Below are 14876 nucleotides of genomic sequence, written 5' to 3'. Positions count from 1 at the left end.
CACTTTTGATATCACCGATATGACCTCCTTTCTTGGTACATTTCGACAACATTACAAAGGTAAAGGGCGACAAATGAAAGCAAGACATCTTGCCTTATCTTCCATGATTTATCTCGTATGGAACGCACGTAACATGAGTCGATTTGAGAATGTTGTTCCTTATTGAGAAGATATTTCACAAAGTCCAAGTTCATGTTTTGCGCCTTGTAAATATCAAGTAATTCTTTTGTAATGTGTGGTAATACTTTGTGATATGCTCGGGTATCATACAAAGTACAGTCATGGTTGGTACTTTATAAACACTAGTGAGGTCTTGATGTGTGATGGTATGTATGAAGTTTATTTAACAGTGTCATACAAAGTCATAAATCTCTTATGCACTTTGTAGACATCATATGATTATATTTTACTTTTTTTAAGGAGTATAATACATTTACCTTCCAAAAAAAAATATTAATCCTTCTTCTATTAATAAAATTTTTTTTCTAATAAATTGTTGAATTTGCTTTATTTTTTGTGACTTCTCACAGTTCTCCTCCAATCTCTTTTTTTATTAGTTCATATAAAAATCGCTATCATATCCGACTTGTAAATCATGGTCGTACGTATTTGTGTGAAATAGCTAATAAAATTCACGCGGGGAAGGGAGCAGATGGAGGAATAATGTGATCTTTTATTAGGTTTTTTGCAGCGTTCTTGACTGGCAGCTCATGCGCTCCCACCACCTCATAGATGATTAATACAATATATAATATTAAAACTTTGTTTACAAGTTGCACCAGCAACAACCAGTCCTCCCCAGCTAACTGTGTTGTTCTGCTTTCCAGTTTCCTCCCTTATAGTATTCTTAAATTCCCTTCAAAATTCTGCCTTATTCCGGACCAAAAAGAAAATCTCTCTTTATTTATAAGGACATTGAACTAACAACATTCCGTTAACAAATCCATCCACCACAATGAACAATACTTCATGGTCTTCCTCTTCGTCCGCCTGCATGCCCTGTTCTTACCTTCCTCTTCTCCACCTCGACCGCCCTCTTCCAACCGGCGCCAAGAGGTGCCCCCAATACCTCTTCCTCAGCGTTACAACCGTGCTAGTCCTCTGCCTCCTCGCCTTCGCTTCCAGGAGCACTGGATCAGCCCGGTTCGCCCTCATTGGAGATATTGGCGTTGAACCAGCTGGGCACGTCCACAGCCTTCCCATCTCCCGCGGCCCTGCAACGGGCGTTTCCGACAAGTCCTCCGGCTCAAGGCTCTTCTTCAAGCCCTCCTACCCTTGGACCAACAGCATGCTGCTCTGGCAACGCACCTCCTTCCACTTCCAACCGGAGAAAAACTGGATGAATGGTGTCGATCGCAATCCCTATCTAATTGTGCTTCTTTTCTTTTTCTTTTCAAGTATTGTTTTCGATCCATGCGTTAACCGTTTGTTGTTGTTGCTCCTGCTGCTGTTCGGATTTAATTTCTGGAATTATATATCAGATCCTGACGGTGAGTTAGTTCCTTAGATAAATAATTATAACGGTTGGTTAGTTAGTTAATTAATTTGTTTCTTTCCTTGTTAATAAGATTGTTATTGTTAATGGTGGGTGCAGGTCCGATGTACTACAAAGGATGGTATCACCTGTTCTACCAGTACAATCCGGATTCAGCGGTTTGGGGGAACATAACGTGGGGGCATGCAGTGTCTAAGGACCTGGTTCATTGGCTCTATCTGCCAATTGCCATGGTTCCCGACCACTGGTACGACGCCAATGGTGTCTGGACAGGCTCCGCCACGCTCCTTCCGCACGGCCGCCTTGCCATGCTCTACACCGGCTCCACCCTCGAGTCGGTCCAGGTGCAGAACCTGGCCTTTCCTGCCGACCCGGACGACCCGCTCCTGCTCGACTGGGTCAAGGCCGAGTCCAACCCGGTGGTGGTGCCCCCGCCTGGGGTCGGCGCCAAAGACTTCCGTGACCCCACCACGGCCTGGTACGTGGCCGCCGAGGGCGCATGGTTCGTCGCCATCGGCTCCAAGAACGACACGTTGCGGCGGCACTCAGGCATAGTGCTGGTCTACAAGACCGTGGATTTCATACAGTACGAGCTGCTCCCCGGCGTGCTGCACGCCGTGGACGGCACCGGGATGTGGGAATGCGTGGACTTCTTCCCGGTGGCGACGGAGGTGGCGACGGGGCTGGACACGTCGGAGCCGGCAGGACCGGGCGTGAAGCACGTGCTGAAGGCCAGCCTCGACGACGACAAGCACGACTACTACGCGATCGGGACGTACAACGCCGCCCTGAACGCGTGGGAGCCGGACGAGCCGGAGAAGGACGTTGGAGTCGGGCTGCGTTACGACTACGGAAAGTTCTACGCCTCCAAGACATTCTTCGATCCGTTGAAGAAACGTCGAGTCCTGTGGGGTTGGATCGGCGAAACCGACAGCGAGCGCACCGATCTCACCAAGGGCTGGGCCTCGCTCCAGGTACGCACTATATATATATATATATATATATTTTTGACAAATTTTAAATTCAAGGAATATGTTATCCCAACATCACAAGGCTAATTAATAAGCCAGAAAAAATCATCTAAATTTGAGGACTAAAACTGAAGACAATATCATAAAGCACAAAATTAAATTATATCGTCGACTCGGACCAAAAAAATATATACTATTGTGGAGTATTTTAGTCGAAATTCTTGCTCAGGGTAGAAAATCATTGATTTCCAGTTCATCAGGTAATCGAATACAATAAAGTCCATAGAATTGACAAAAAAACGTGGATTTTCTATCTATTATTTTAAGTTTTAACAAAATCCTAAATATTGGCCTTTTTGTCTTACAAGTCAAAATGGCAACCTGCTATATATATCAAATTTCAGGCCCTCCCTAGAACACTGCTGTTTGACCAGAAGACCGGCAGCAGTCTCCTCCAGTGGCCGGTAGATGAGGTGGATAAGCTGAGACTCACTCAAAATAACTTAGGCAACATCAGCCTCGCCGCCGGCTCCGTCTTGCCCTTGGACGTAGGCACAGCCACCCAGGTAGCTTAAATTTTACTCCATATCTATGTGTTTGCTAAAACTAGTGCTCGTTGGTCGACTAATAGCTTTCAATTTATGTTTCCTAATTATTAATTGTGAAAGCTGGACATCGTCGCCGAGTTCGCGCTCAACTACTCTGCGTCGGCGAATGCAAACGAAGCCGACGTCAGGTACAACTGCAGCACCAGCGGCGGCGCAGCCAGCCGGGGAGTGCTCGGGCCGTTCGGCTTCCTAGTGCTGGCCGATCAGAACAGGTCGGAGCAGACAGCGGTTTACTTCTACGTCGCAAGAAGAACAGATGGCAGCATCAGGACACACTTCTGTCAAGATGAGCTAAGGCACAAACAAATTAAATGGCTTGACTAGTTAATAAGTTATATAACTTCTCGATCGATCGTTTAAATCATTATTGTTAGCTAAATTGTGCAAGGTGTAAAATTAATATATAGGTCGTCGGTGGCAAGCGATCTGGTGAAGAGGGTTTATGGCAGCATAGTTCCGGTGCTCGATGCTGAAACTTTAACACTCCGGATAGTGGTAATGGATCTAAACTAACTATTGCTACTTAATGTGAGAACTGAATATACGAAATAATAAAAAAAATTGTTAAACGATGAGTGCAGGTGGATCACTCGATTGTGGAGAGCTTTGCGCAAGGAGGGAGGACGTGCATCACGTCAAGGGTGTACCCGACAAGAGCAATCTACGGCGCGGCACGACTGTTCCTCTTCAACAACGCTACGGGCGTGGATGTCGCATGCAAGTCCCTAACGGTTTGGCAGATGAACTCCGCCTTCATAAGGCCGTTCAACAGCCGCCTTGATTCACCTGCTACTAAACTTGAACACGCCTCCGTCTTCTCGGAGTTTCAGAATAGCTGAAGGATATTCTTCGTATTTTTTTAAGGAAATAAGAGATTTAGTTATTTTCTGTCTGTTTGTATTTACATTATTATTAAGAAGATATATGTTAGGTAAATTTTCGGAGCATTTCCTTTGAAGGTCAAAGATTTATTACATGTATATATGTTTGATCCGGCAGTAAGGACGGGACCCCCTTTGAGGGAAGTCAATGACACGTAGAGGTCAAAAGTCCAAGGACAAGATGAGGTTCAGCCGATCGGATAAGGGTCGGGTCAATCGGCCGAACGGGTCAGAACAGAATCAAAGACAACCCGGCGGGGAGTCGGGTTTCCGACGCTCATGGTGAACAAGGTTGCCGGGCCGAGCGGGTGGCCCGCTCGGCCGAGGCATAAGGCAGTAATGCCATGAACAGTCTCAGCCGAGCACATGACTGGGAATCTCCCGAGCGTACCAGTGCTTGCGTCCGGTCGGATGGATGCTCGGCATGGGGAAAGAAAAGACAAAAGGACAAGGGAACATTCTGTGACAACAAGCATGTGCGAAGACCAAGCCATACACAGAATCCTATGACGGAAGGTTCTACTGTCCCATCAGAGAGGTGCTCGGACTGTAGCAGTATGGTGTCAGGCAAGCTCCTTTGGCAAGCTCATACTGAGGTATGGTGAGAGGACACGTGTATGCCTCGGTAGGTGTGCATAAGTCTCCTCACAACTCTATATATGGGTCCTCATACTTCGCTGGAGGTACGCATTCTCTGATATTCGAAGCCACCTCTGCATTTTCCTCTTGTCTGACTTGAGCGTCGGAGGGTCGTCGCCGGGAACCCCTTCCCGGCTCGACTTCTTTGCAGGTTCGCCGGAGCTCCATACGGCCGGTCAGAGATCCACGTCATCGATTCGGAGAGCGCCACGTGCCCAGCGTCCACCGATTCAGCGTTCGGACAGGATCAAATTGGCGCTGTCTGTGGAAACGCGCCTGCATCCGAGTGGAAGAGACGGACGAAGCTGGACGACCGCACACCGTGATGCTCTCCCAGGAGGAGCTCGACGCTCTAATCGAGGCAAGAGCAGCTAAGCTCGTAGAGCAACAGAAACAGAAGGCGCCAGCCGAGCGGTCAGAGCAACAAGCGATGTCAGCATCAGGAGGCCGAGCGGAAGCACCGCCTGCCACGATTCCATTTCATCGGGCCCTATTCCGTACGCCTCCTGAAGCCGCACCCGATAACCTTAATCGAGGATCTTCATCCGACGAGGCGCACAGGCGAGATTACAGAAAAGGCAAGGTTCCACGAACGGACGCCTCCCCCGAGCGGATCAACCGGCAATTTTCAGAGGCCATCCTCCGGGACCTTCTGCCAAAGCATTATGTGCCCCCGGCGATCGAGGAATACAACGGAACCACCGACCCGGACGACCATCTGGGTAAGTTCGACAACACAGCTACACTACATCAATATACGGATGGAGTGAAATGTCGGGTGTTTCTTATCACCCTCTCGGGATCGGCGCAACGATGGTTCCGAAGGCTGCCGGACGGATCCATCACCAGCTTCAAAGAGTTCCGCGTCGCTTTTCTCTATCACTTTGTAAGCAGTCGGCGCTACCAGAAGACCAGTGTCAGCCTATTCGCCATCAAGCAGGAGCCCAGGGAGCCGCTCAGAGCGTACATCCAACGATTCAACTGAGTGGCCATGGATATTCCAATGGCCACCTCAGAAACGATGATGAATGCGTTCACACAAGGCCTCGTGGACGGTGACTTCTTCCGTTCACTCATTCGGAAGCCGCCCCGAGACTACGATCATATGTTACACCGGGCCAATGAATACATTAATGTAGAGGAAGCTCAGGCGGCCCGAAGGAAAGAAGCTCCAACCGAGCGACTAGCCCCTGCCGAGCGGAAGCCGCACATTGCTCACCAGCCGCCCAGATGACCGCGAGCTGAAGCAGCCCGCCCTCAGCAACATGCAAGATCCCACGCCATTCAAGAGGTATCTGTCGAGCGGCCCAAACCAAAAGAGAAGGTATGTACCCCCAATGTTTTGCTCGTTCCACCGGACCGACACGCATAATACAAGAGATTGCCGAAGCCTTCCCCTGATCGCCCACCCCGTGCCCCGGAGTGGCCACCGTCGATCGCCATCATCCGACAGGCGACAGGCGACAGGCGACAGCGACATTGTGAAGCCGATCGACGACAGTCTCCCGAGCGGTATCGTCCTCAGAGGCACGAGGACAATCCCCGGGTATCCAAGGAGCGGCCTAGGCCGTCCGCCCGGGAGGAAGAAAATAGAAGCAACACGTCCCGGGGCGAGATCAACATCATCGCTGGCGGGCCGACCGGAGGTGACTCCAACAGAGCAAGGAAGGCAAGTGTCAGGCAGCTCCAGATACATGCGGTCGGCTGCAGTCAAGAACGGGCGAGCGGGCCCGAAATCAGTTTCGGGCCCAGGGAACTAGAGGGAGTCGAAGTGCCACATGACGACGCCCTCCTCATCAAAGCGGTAATAGCTAACTATACTATTCACCGCGTTTTCGTCGATACAGGCAGCTCGGTCAACATCATCTTTAAGAAGGCTTTCGACCAATTGCAAATTGATCGAGCCGAGCTGCTGCCCATGACAACCCCCCTCTACGGGTTTACAGGCAATGAAGTTCTGCCGGTCGGACAGGTCCGACTGGCTATTTCGCTGGGAGAAGAGCCGCTCAGAAGGACGCGGACGGCAAACTTCGTCGTGGTTGATTCTCCCTCAGCATACAATGTTATCTTGGGGCGACCGGCCCTCAATGAGTTCCGAGCAGCTGTTTCCACCTTCTACCAGAAGATTAAGTTCCCGGTCGAAGATAAAGTTGGCGAAGTGCGGGGAGACCAGCTGACGGCTCGGCGATGCTACGTCGAGATGGTCCGAGCCGAAGCTAATTCCGCTCGGAAGATGCCACGGATCGAGGTAAACACCATAACCGAAAAACCACCCTCTTTGGTTTATGAAGAAAAAGAGGAGGTGCAGATCCACCCGACCCGATCGGAGGCCACCACATTCATTGCGGCCGATCTGGAGTCAAGCCAGAAAAAGGAGGTGATCAAATGTCTCCAGAGAAACTGCGATGTCTTCGTTTGGTCGACGCATGAGCTGCCGGGGATTTCACCAAGTATAGCACAGCATGAGCTTCACGTCCGACCGGACGCTCGGCCGGTGAAGCAAAGGAAGAGGGACTTCAGCGCCGAATAGAATGCCATCATCCGAGTGGAGGTCGAGAAGCTCCTGGAGGCCGGCCACATACGTGAAGTACAGTTTCCGAGCTGGTTGGCGAACGTGGTGCTAGTCTCCAAGCCGGGCAACAAGTGGAGGGTTTACATTGATTTCCGGGATCTCAACAGAGCATGCCCAAAAGATTTCTACCCTCTGCCTCGGATTGATCAACTGGTGGACTCCACAGCCGGGTGCGAGTTAATATGCATGCTGGACGCTTATCAGGGCTACCATCAGGTGCCGCTCGCCCGAGAGGATCAAGAGAAGGTTAGCTTCGTCACAGCCGACGGCACCTACTGCTACAATGTAATGCCGTTCTGATTGAATAACGCAGGAGCAACTTACCAACGCTTGATGAACAAAGTATTCAAGGAGCAGATCGGACGCAATTTAGAAGTGTACGTGGATGATATTCTCATCAAGTCCGTCCGAGAGGCCGATCTTTTTACGGACATGGAGGAGACCTTCCGAACGCTGAGGAAGTATGGAGTCAAGCTCAACCCTCAGAAATGTCTGTTCGGAGCAAAAGGCGGGCGTTTTTTGGGCTATATAGTGACCGAGCGGGGCATAGAGGCAAATCCCAGCAAAGTAAAAGCATTGCAAGATATGCTGTCCCCAAGAAATCTGAGGAAAGTACAGCGCCTGACCGGTCGGATAACGACATTGTCAAGATTCATCTCTAAGATTGCCAACCGGAGCCTCCCGTTTTTCTAGATCCTGCGCAAAGCTGCTAAGTTTCACTGGGACGAAAAATGCGATCGGGTGTTTGAAGAACTGAAGACATACCTGAACTCTTTGCCCGTGCTAGCCAAGCCAGCTGTGGGTGAGCCGCTCTGCATTTATTTATCTTCAACCGAGCGGGCAGTAGGCTCGGCATTAGTGAGGACGAGCGGAAAAGAACAACCCGTGTACTTCTTGAGCCATATTTTAAAAGACGTTGAATCTCACTACACTGGGCTCGAGAAGCTGGCTTTTGCTTTGGTCCTCGCTGCTCGGAGGCTTCGTCCTTATTTCTTAGCACATACAATCATCGTCCGGACAAATAGCCCATTGGGAAGAGTGCTGCTGAACCCAGAAGCGTCCGGACGACTCATCAAATGGACAACGGAGTTAAGTGAATTTGACATTCAGTATCAGCCCCGGTCGGCGATAAAGGCGCAATCCTTAGCAGATTTTGTTACCGAAGTACAAAATCCCGAGCCCAAAGCTATGTGGAAAATATTTGTGGATGGATCATCCACTCGGCTCGGGAGCGGGATTGGCGTGCTATTACTCTCTCCCCAAGAAGAAAGGATGCACCTATCCGTCCGGCTGGATTACAGAGCCACAAATAATGAAGTGGAGTATGAGACCCTTATAGCCGGTTTGCAGGCCGCCCGGCATGTTGGCGCCGGACGGGTGACACTCCATTCAGATTCTCAGCTGGCCGCCCAGCAGCTCTCGGGCACTTTTGAGATTAACAATACTCGGCTTAAGCTTTATGTTGAGGCCTTTGAAAAGCTCCAGACCCACTTCAGAGAAGTCATCATCCAGAAGATATCCCGAGCGGGAACCAAGCGGCAGATGAGTTAGCCAAACTCGCAAGTTCAATATCACCGGTCGTCATCCGACAGCTAATCTAACAAGTATCCTTGGTGGCGCACATCGACCGGATGGAGGGCCTCGCATTCCCTAGCGATTGGAGGACAGTCATCATGGAGTTTCTGCGCTCAGGTGCGACACCGTCCGACCGGGAGGAAGCCCACCTATTAAGAAGGAGAGTCGGCCGGTTCACACTCGTTGGAGACCAACTCTACAAGAAGGCTTTCTCCCGCCCACTTTTGAAATGTGTGAGCTCGGAAGACGCGGCGTACATCCTCCAAGAAGTGCACCAAGGATCATGCGGAGGACATCCGGGCGGACGATCGCTGGCTAGGAAGATCCTGCTGGCTGGATACTTCTGGCCAACACTGCAAGAAGACGCCGCTCGGACCGTTGCGACATGTCTCTCCTACCAGAAGTACCACAACTCCTCCCATCGACCGACAGAGGAGATGAAAGCGTCTACAGTATCCTGTCTGTTCGATCAGTGGGGAATGGATATCGTGGGTCCGTTCCCTATGGCGACCGGTCAGCGGAAGTTTCTACTGGTGACGGTCGACTACTTTTCCAAATGGGTGGAGGCCGAGCCGCTGGCGAAGATCACCGAGCAAATGGTCAAAAAGTTTATCTGGCAGCATATAATCTGTCGGTTCGGCATTCCTCGCCGGATCATATCTGATAACGGACGAAAGTTCGTCGGGAAGCAGCTGAAGAATGGTGCAAAAGTTATGGCATTGAACAACACTTCACTTCCGTGGCATATCCCCAGAGTAACGACCAAGCGGAAGTAACCAACAGAGAAATACTCAGAATTCTTCGGGCTCGACTTGACCACATAGGAGGAAGTTGGGTGGACGATCTGCCAGGCGTCTTATGGACTATCCGCATGACCCCAAAGGAGGGAACGGGCGTCACGCCATTCCATTTAGTGTACGGAGGCGAAGCAGTTGTCCCGATTGAAGTCGGCGTCGAGTCCGTGCGGATCCAGAACTATGATGATGACAACGCCAAGCGGAGGAACATGGAGTTGGACTTGATCGACGAAGAGCGAGCCAAAGCATCCGTCCGGCTAATGGCGTACCGGCAGAGAATGAAGCAGAACTACAACCGGCGCGTGATCCCTAGAGCGTTCCAAGTCGGCGACCTAGTGTAGAAGAAAGTAAAGCCGGTCGGGGACGTTGGCAAGCTGGAGGATCCTTGGGCGGGTCCCTTCAAGGTCATCGAAAAGCTCCGCTCGGGTGCCTATTATCTGGAGAATGAAGACGGGCGACAACTGGATCGACCATGGAGCGTGAATCACCTCCAGCCTTAGCGGGCGGGGTGAAAGGTGCGCCAATGTAATATATTCTGTATATTTTCCGTTCGGTTGTATATTTGAAATGCAGGAGTAAAAAGTTGGAAAATTAGCGCAAGTATAGAGCATCGTCAGCCGAATCGGAAGACCGTCGAGCTCCGACGTTAAAAATTGAGAGTCGCGCCGGCGACTATAAACCCTCCGGCCGGAAGACCGTCGAGCTCCGACGTTAAAAATCGAGAGTCGCGCCGGCGACTATAAACCCTCCGGTCGGAAGACCGTCGAGCTCCGACATTAAAAATCGAGAGTCGCGCCGGCGACTATAAACCCTCCGGCCGGAAGACCGTCGAGCATCGAAGTCGAGCCCGCGACTATAAACCCTCCGGTGGAAGACCGCCGAGCTCCGACGTTAAAATTGAGAGCGGGCGACTATAAACCCTCCGGCCGGAAGACCGTCTAGCTCCGACGTTAAAAATCGAGAGTCGCGTCGACGACTATAAACCCTCCGGCCGGAAGACCTTCGAGCTCCGACGTTAAAAATCGAGAGTCGTGCCGGCGACTATAAATCCTCCGGCCGGAAGACCGTCGAGCTCCGACATTAAAAATCGAGAGTCGCGCCGGCGACTATAAACCCTCCGGCCGGAAGACCGTCAAGCTCCGACGTTAAAAATCGAGAGTCGCGCCGGCGACTATAAACCCTCCGGCCGGAAGACCGTCGAGCTCCGACGTTAAAAATCAAGAGTCGCGCCCGCGACTATAAACCCTCCGGCCGGAAGACCGTCGAGCTCTTGTTGGTGCAACCGTAGGTCAAGGTTGACCTGGGTGACCCGACTCGAGTTGACCTGACTCGAGGTATATTTTGATGTTTGACAAGAATAGAGAAGTTGTATTTTGATGTTTGACAAGAATAGGAACTTGGGAGATTGTGGGTGCAACCTTTGGTCAAGGTTGACCTGGTTGACCCGACTTGAGTTGACCTGATTCGGGAAAAGTCCAAGTATGGGACTTGGCACGGAAAAGTCCAAGCAGGGAACTTGGTACGGGAAAAGTCCAAGTATGGAGACTTGGCACGGAAAAGTCCAAGCAGGGAGCTTGGCACGGGAAAAGTCCAAGCAGGGAGCTTGGCACAGGAAAAGTCCAAGCAGGGAGCTTGGCACAGGAAAAGTCCAAGCAGGGAGCTTGGCACAGGAAAAGTCCAAGCAGGGAGCTTGGCACTGGGAAAAGTCCAAGTATGGAAGCTTGGCATGGGAGGTCGGAGAGGGCTTGGTAGCTCGTTCTCTGGACTGGATGGAGTCGGAGAGGGCTCGGTAGCTCGTTCTCCGGACTAGGTCCGAGAGGGCTCGGTAGCTCGTTCTCTGGACCAGACGTGGAAGTCGGAGAGGGCTCAGTAGCTCGTTCTCTGAACCGGACGTGGAAGTCGGAGAGGGCTCGGTAGCTCGTTCTCTGGACTAGGTCAGAGAGGGCTCGGTAGCTCGTTCTCTGGACTGGACGTGGAAGTCGGAGAGGGCTCGGTAGCTCGTTCTCCGGACTAGGTTAGAGAGGGCTCGGTAGCTCGTTCTCTAGATCAGGAAGGTTTTAGGTTTAAGGTTGGGAAATTGGATCGGTCTGCTGACCGATCCAGTGATACACTGGGTCATCTGATCGATCTGGTGACCGATCAGTAACCAAACAGATTGATCGGTCCACAGACCGATCAGGGCTCTGGTAACCAACTCTCTGTGAGAGTTGGGATCGGTCTGGGGACCGATCAGCCTAGGGCCTGATCGGTCCACAGACCGATCAGAGATCGCAGCCAACTCTCTGTGAGAGAGTTGGGATCGGTCTGGGGACCGATCAGCCTAAAGCCTGATCGGTCCACAGACCGATCAGAAGCCTCCCAGACCGATCAGGCCATAGCCTGATCGGTCCAGGTCTAGCTTTTGAGTCACAATGGCTAGATTTCTTTCTGTGTCTTCTTCTTCGCAGGTTCATATAAGAGGCCTCTACAGTAAGGAAGGTAACAAGGTTCTTGTTGGTTCTTGCTCCTGTGATCTGAGCTTTGTTGAGCTCTCCACTGCTGAAGCTTCGTGTGAGCTTCCCTCGGCTGGACTCCAACTGATCAGTTGCTGCTATGGCTGGCATTAGTGAAGTTGCTGCTTCATCACCAGTCAACAAGAAGGCAAGCAAACTAGTGTTTTTACATTCATATTGTTCTTGGCTTCTTGTTGTATTTCTTGTACGCTGATCTTGCTGTTGCAAGAGAGATTGTGGCAAGGTTTCTCCACCCAGAAGAAGTTTTTATTAGCCGATTTTCCGGGGTTTCATCCACCGACGGATTGATAGGATTCGTCCACCTTACGGACACGCCGAGGAGTAGGAGTATCATCTCCGAACCTCGTTCTATCGTCGCGTTTGAGGTTTGATCTTCTCTATTTTCGTTTCTACTCTTTATTTCCGCTGCGCTAACTCAAATTGTAGGAAGAAACGAGAATTTGGGGTCGGCTATTCACACCCCCCCTCTTTAGCCGCTATCCGAAGGTCCTAACAGCTCCGACGTTAAAAATCGAGAGTCACGCCGGCGACTATAAACCCTCCGGCCGGAAGACCGTCGAGCTCCGACGTTAAAAATCGAGAGTCGCGCCAGCGACTATAAACCCTCTGGCCGGAAGACCGTCGAGCTCCGACGTTAAAAATCGAGAGTCGCGCCGGCGACTATAAACCCTCCGGCCGGAAGACCGTCGAGCTCCGACGTTAAAAATCGAGAGTCGCGGCGACTCTAAACCCTCCGGCCGGAAGACCGTCGAGCTCCGACGTTAAAAATCGAGAGTCGCGCCGACGACTATAAACCCTCCGGCCGGAAGACCGTCGAGTTCCGACGTTAAAAATCTAGAGTCGCGCCGACGACTATAAAGAAGACAATAAAGAGGTCGACTTTTAAGTCGTTTGGCCGATCGGCCAAGTAACCAAAAGTACTCTGTGAACATCTGGCGGAAATCCCATTTGCGAAACAGAATATATTCAGACAAGCGGACTAGCTATGCAAAATACTTCGTAAAAAATCCCTTCCGAACACAAGGGAAGTGGGATAAAAAGGCTAATAACAAGAAGTGAGGGAACATGAACGGAAGTTGGGGAGCCGAGCGGACATCACACGTATGGATTAGCAAAGGAAAAAGCAAGCAAAAGGATATTATATCATTAAAGAAATTAAGGCTGAGCGGCCGAATTACAAAAAGGATAGTCTTTGGCCGAGCGGTCGAATTACAAATATACTTCTATTCCAGATAATCGTAAAGATCCTTCGGGATAGTGCTGAGGAGTGCCGCCTGGTCTTGAGCTGGGATGATGGCGGCATCGGAGAGTTACCATTTGGACTTCAAATAAGTTGTGGTGGCCGTCATAGCGAGTTCAAAAGCAGTATACATCCGCTCGCATACTTTTTCGGAGAATTCAACCTAGCGGATGTAATTCAGCCTCAAAGCGGCGACCCGGTCTGGCTCAGCATCTTGGTATTCTTTAAGAGCCGCTCGGGAAGCATCGGCGGCTGCCTGATGTTCTTGCAGGGCAGCCTCGAGCTTCTTCACTTCGTCCGATCGGGCCGCCTTCTCGCCGGCCAGCTGGTCCATCAGCTCTTTTACCTTTTGCTCTAGGCCCCGAGCCTCGACATTCTTCTTCTCCAGATCGGAGATAGTCGTTTTCTTCCGCTCGGTGGCCAGGCTTATTTTACGGTCTAGTGATTTGTTTCGGCGATCGAGTTCGGCCTGAGTGTGAGCCTGGTCGGCCGTCTTCTTCTGCTCGGCTGCCGACAAGTCTTGGGCCTTCTTGAGCTCTTTCTGTAGCTCGGCGTAAGAAGGGCCTTGGGAGCCGGACAGACCGCTTGCAGCCTTCAGCCTTTTCAATTCCTCGTCTACCATCGCCAGACGGTTGGAGACAGCGATCTCCTCTACCCACCTCTGCAATTAACAAAATCATTAATAGCCGATCGGAAATAATGCGTAAAAGACTTGAGGAAATATGCTTACCCCCGTGGCCTGTTGCATGTGGCTGTTGGCCAGATTGCGGAGTGGAATCATAGCGACGCGTGCCCGAGCGTCGGCCCACATTTCGGCTAGAGGCCCCTTCAGGGTGATCGTTTGCTCGGGCGCAGTCGGCCGATCGGACTCGGGCAACAATTCTTCAGTGGGGAGCTGAAGCAAGACCCGGATGGTACGGTGCCGACCGGGAGTCGTCTGAGCGGAGGCTGGAGAAGGATCAGAGGTCGGCGCAGAGAACTGGGACAAAATTGTTGAACGCTGGACTTGACAGGGAGCGGGCGAAAGGGCGCTAACAGGAACGGCCTCGATAGGGTCCGCAGACGCTTCCAGCTGGGATGGGGTCCGATCGGACGAAATCGCCTCGACCGCTGGAGCTTTGCCGCGAGAATCGGCGGTGGCTTGTTCGGTCGGCTGGACCGCAGAAGTGGCCGAGCTGAGTGGTGTCTCCATTCGGCGTCGCTTTTGTCAAGGAGAGCGCTCTTCCTCCTGAGCGGAGCCTTCCTCTTGGACTGTTGGCCCCCCGCTGGGGGTGGCTTCTCCTGCTGCATCCTAGGGAGAGGCCTGAGTGGTCGACTCCTGTTGAGTCCCGCTCTCCCCTTCATGTGAGCCGACCGGCTCAATGCCGAGCGCCTCCATCTCTTTGGCAGTCGCGGCCTCGAGCGCCGCGGCCTTCCTCTTCAAAATGCCAGCCATCACCGACTCCATGACAATGTTCGCTGCAAAGGAAAAAGGAGAAAATCAGTTAGCAATCAAGGCAAATGTACAAGTAAGATTCTTACCGAAGCCGCTCGGGAGGGGGGTCCTGATCGGATTCAGTCCGAAAATGTACATCACCCCTTCAGG

The 14876-nt window shown here is 51.6% G+C and overlaps 1 protein-coding gene across 1 annotated transcript; it reads left to right on the top strand.

The window, feature by feature from the left end:
* The first annotated feature begins 956 nt into the window (after positions 1-956).
* LOC121968463 (beta-fructofuranosidase 1-like) lies at positions 957-3966 on the top strand. Its single transcript, XM_042518824.1, has 7 exons — positions 957-1346; positions 1482-1490; positions 1595-2469; positions 2871-3032; positions 3135-3370; positions 3482-3569; positions 3656-3966. Exons 1-7 carry the CDS (start codon positions 995-997, stop codon positions 3911-3913), a joined length of 1980 nt encoding a protein of 659 aa, XP_042374758.1. The 5' UTR covers positions 957-994; the 3' UTR covers positions 3914-3966.
* Positions 3967-14876: the final 10910 nt, after the last annotated feature.

This window comes from Zingiber officinale, chromosome 3B (genome assembly GCF_018446385.1).
Source record: "Zingiber officinale cultivar Zhangliang chromosome 3B, Zo_v1.1, whole genome shotgun sequence".
Lineage (NCBI taxonomy): Eukaryota > Viridiplantae > Streptophyta > Magnoliopsida > Zingiberales > Zingiberaceae > Zingiber > Zingiber officinale.
The sequence above is the reverse complement of the archived record's forward strand: the minus strand, read 5'-3'. Positions and strand labels throughout refer to the sequence as shown.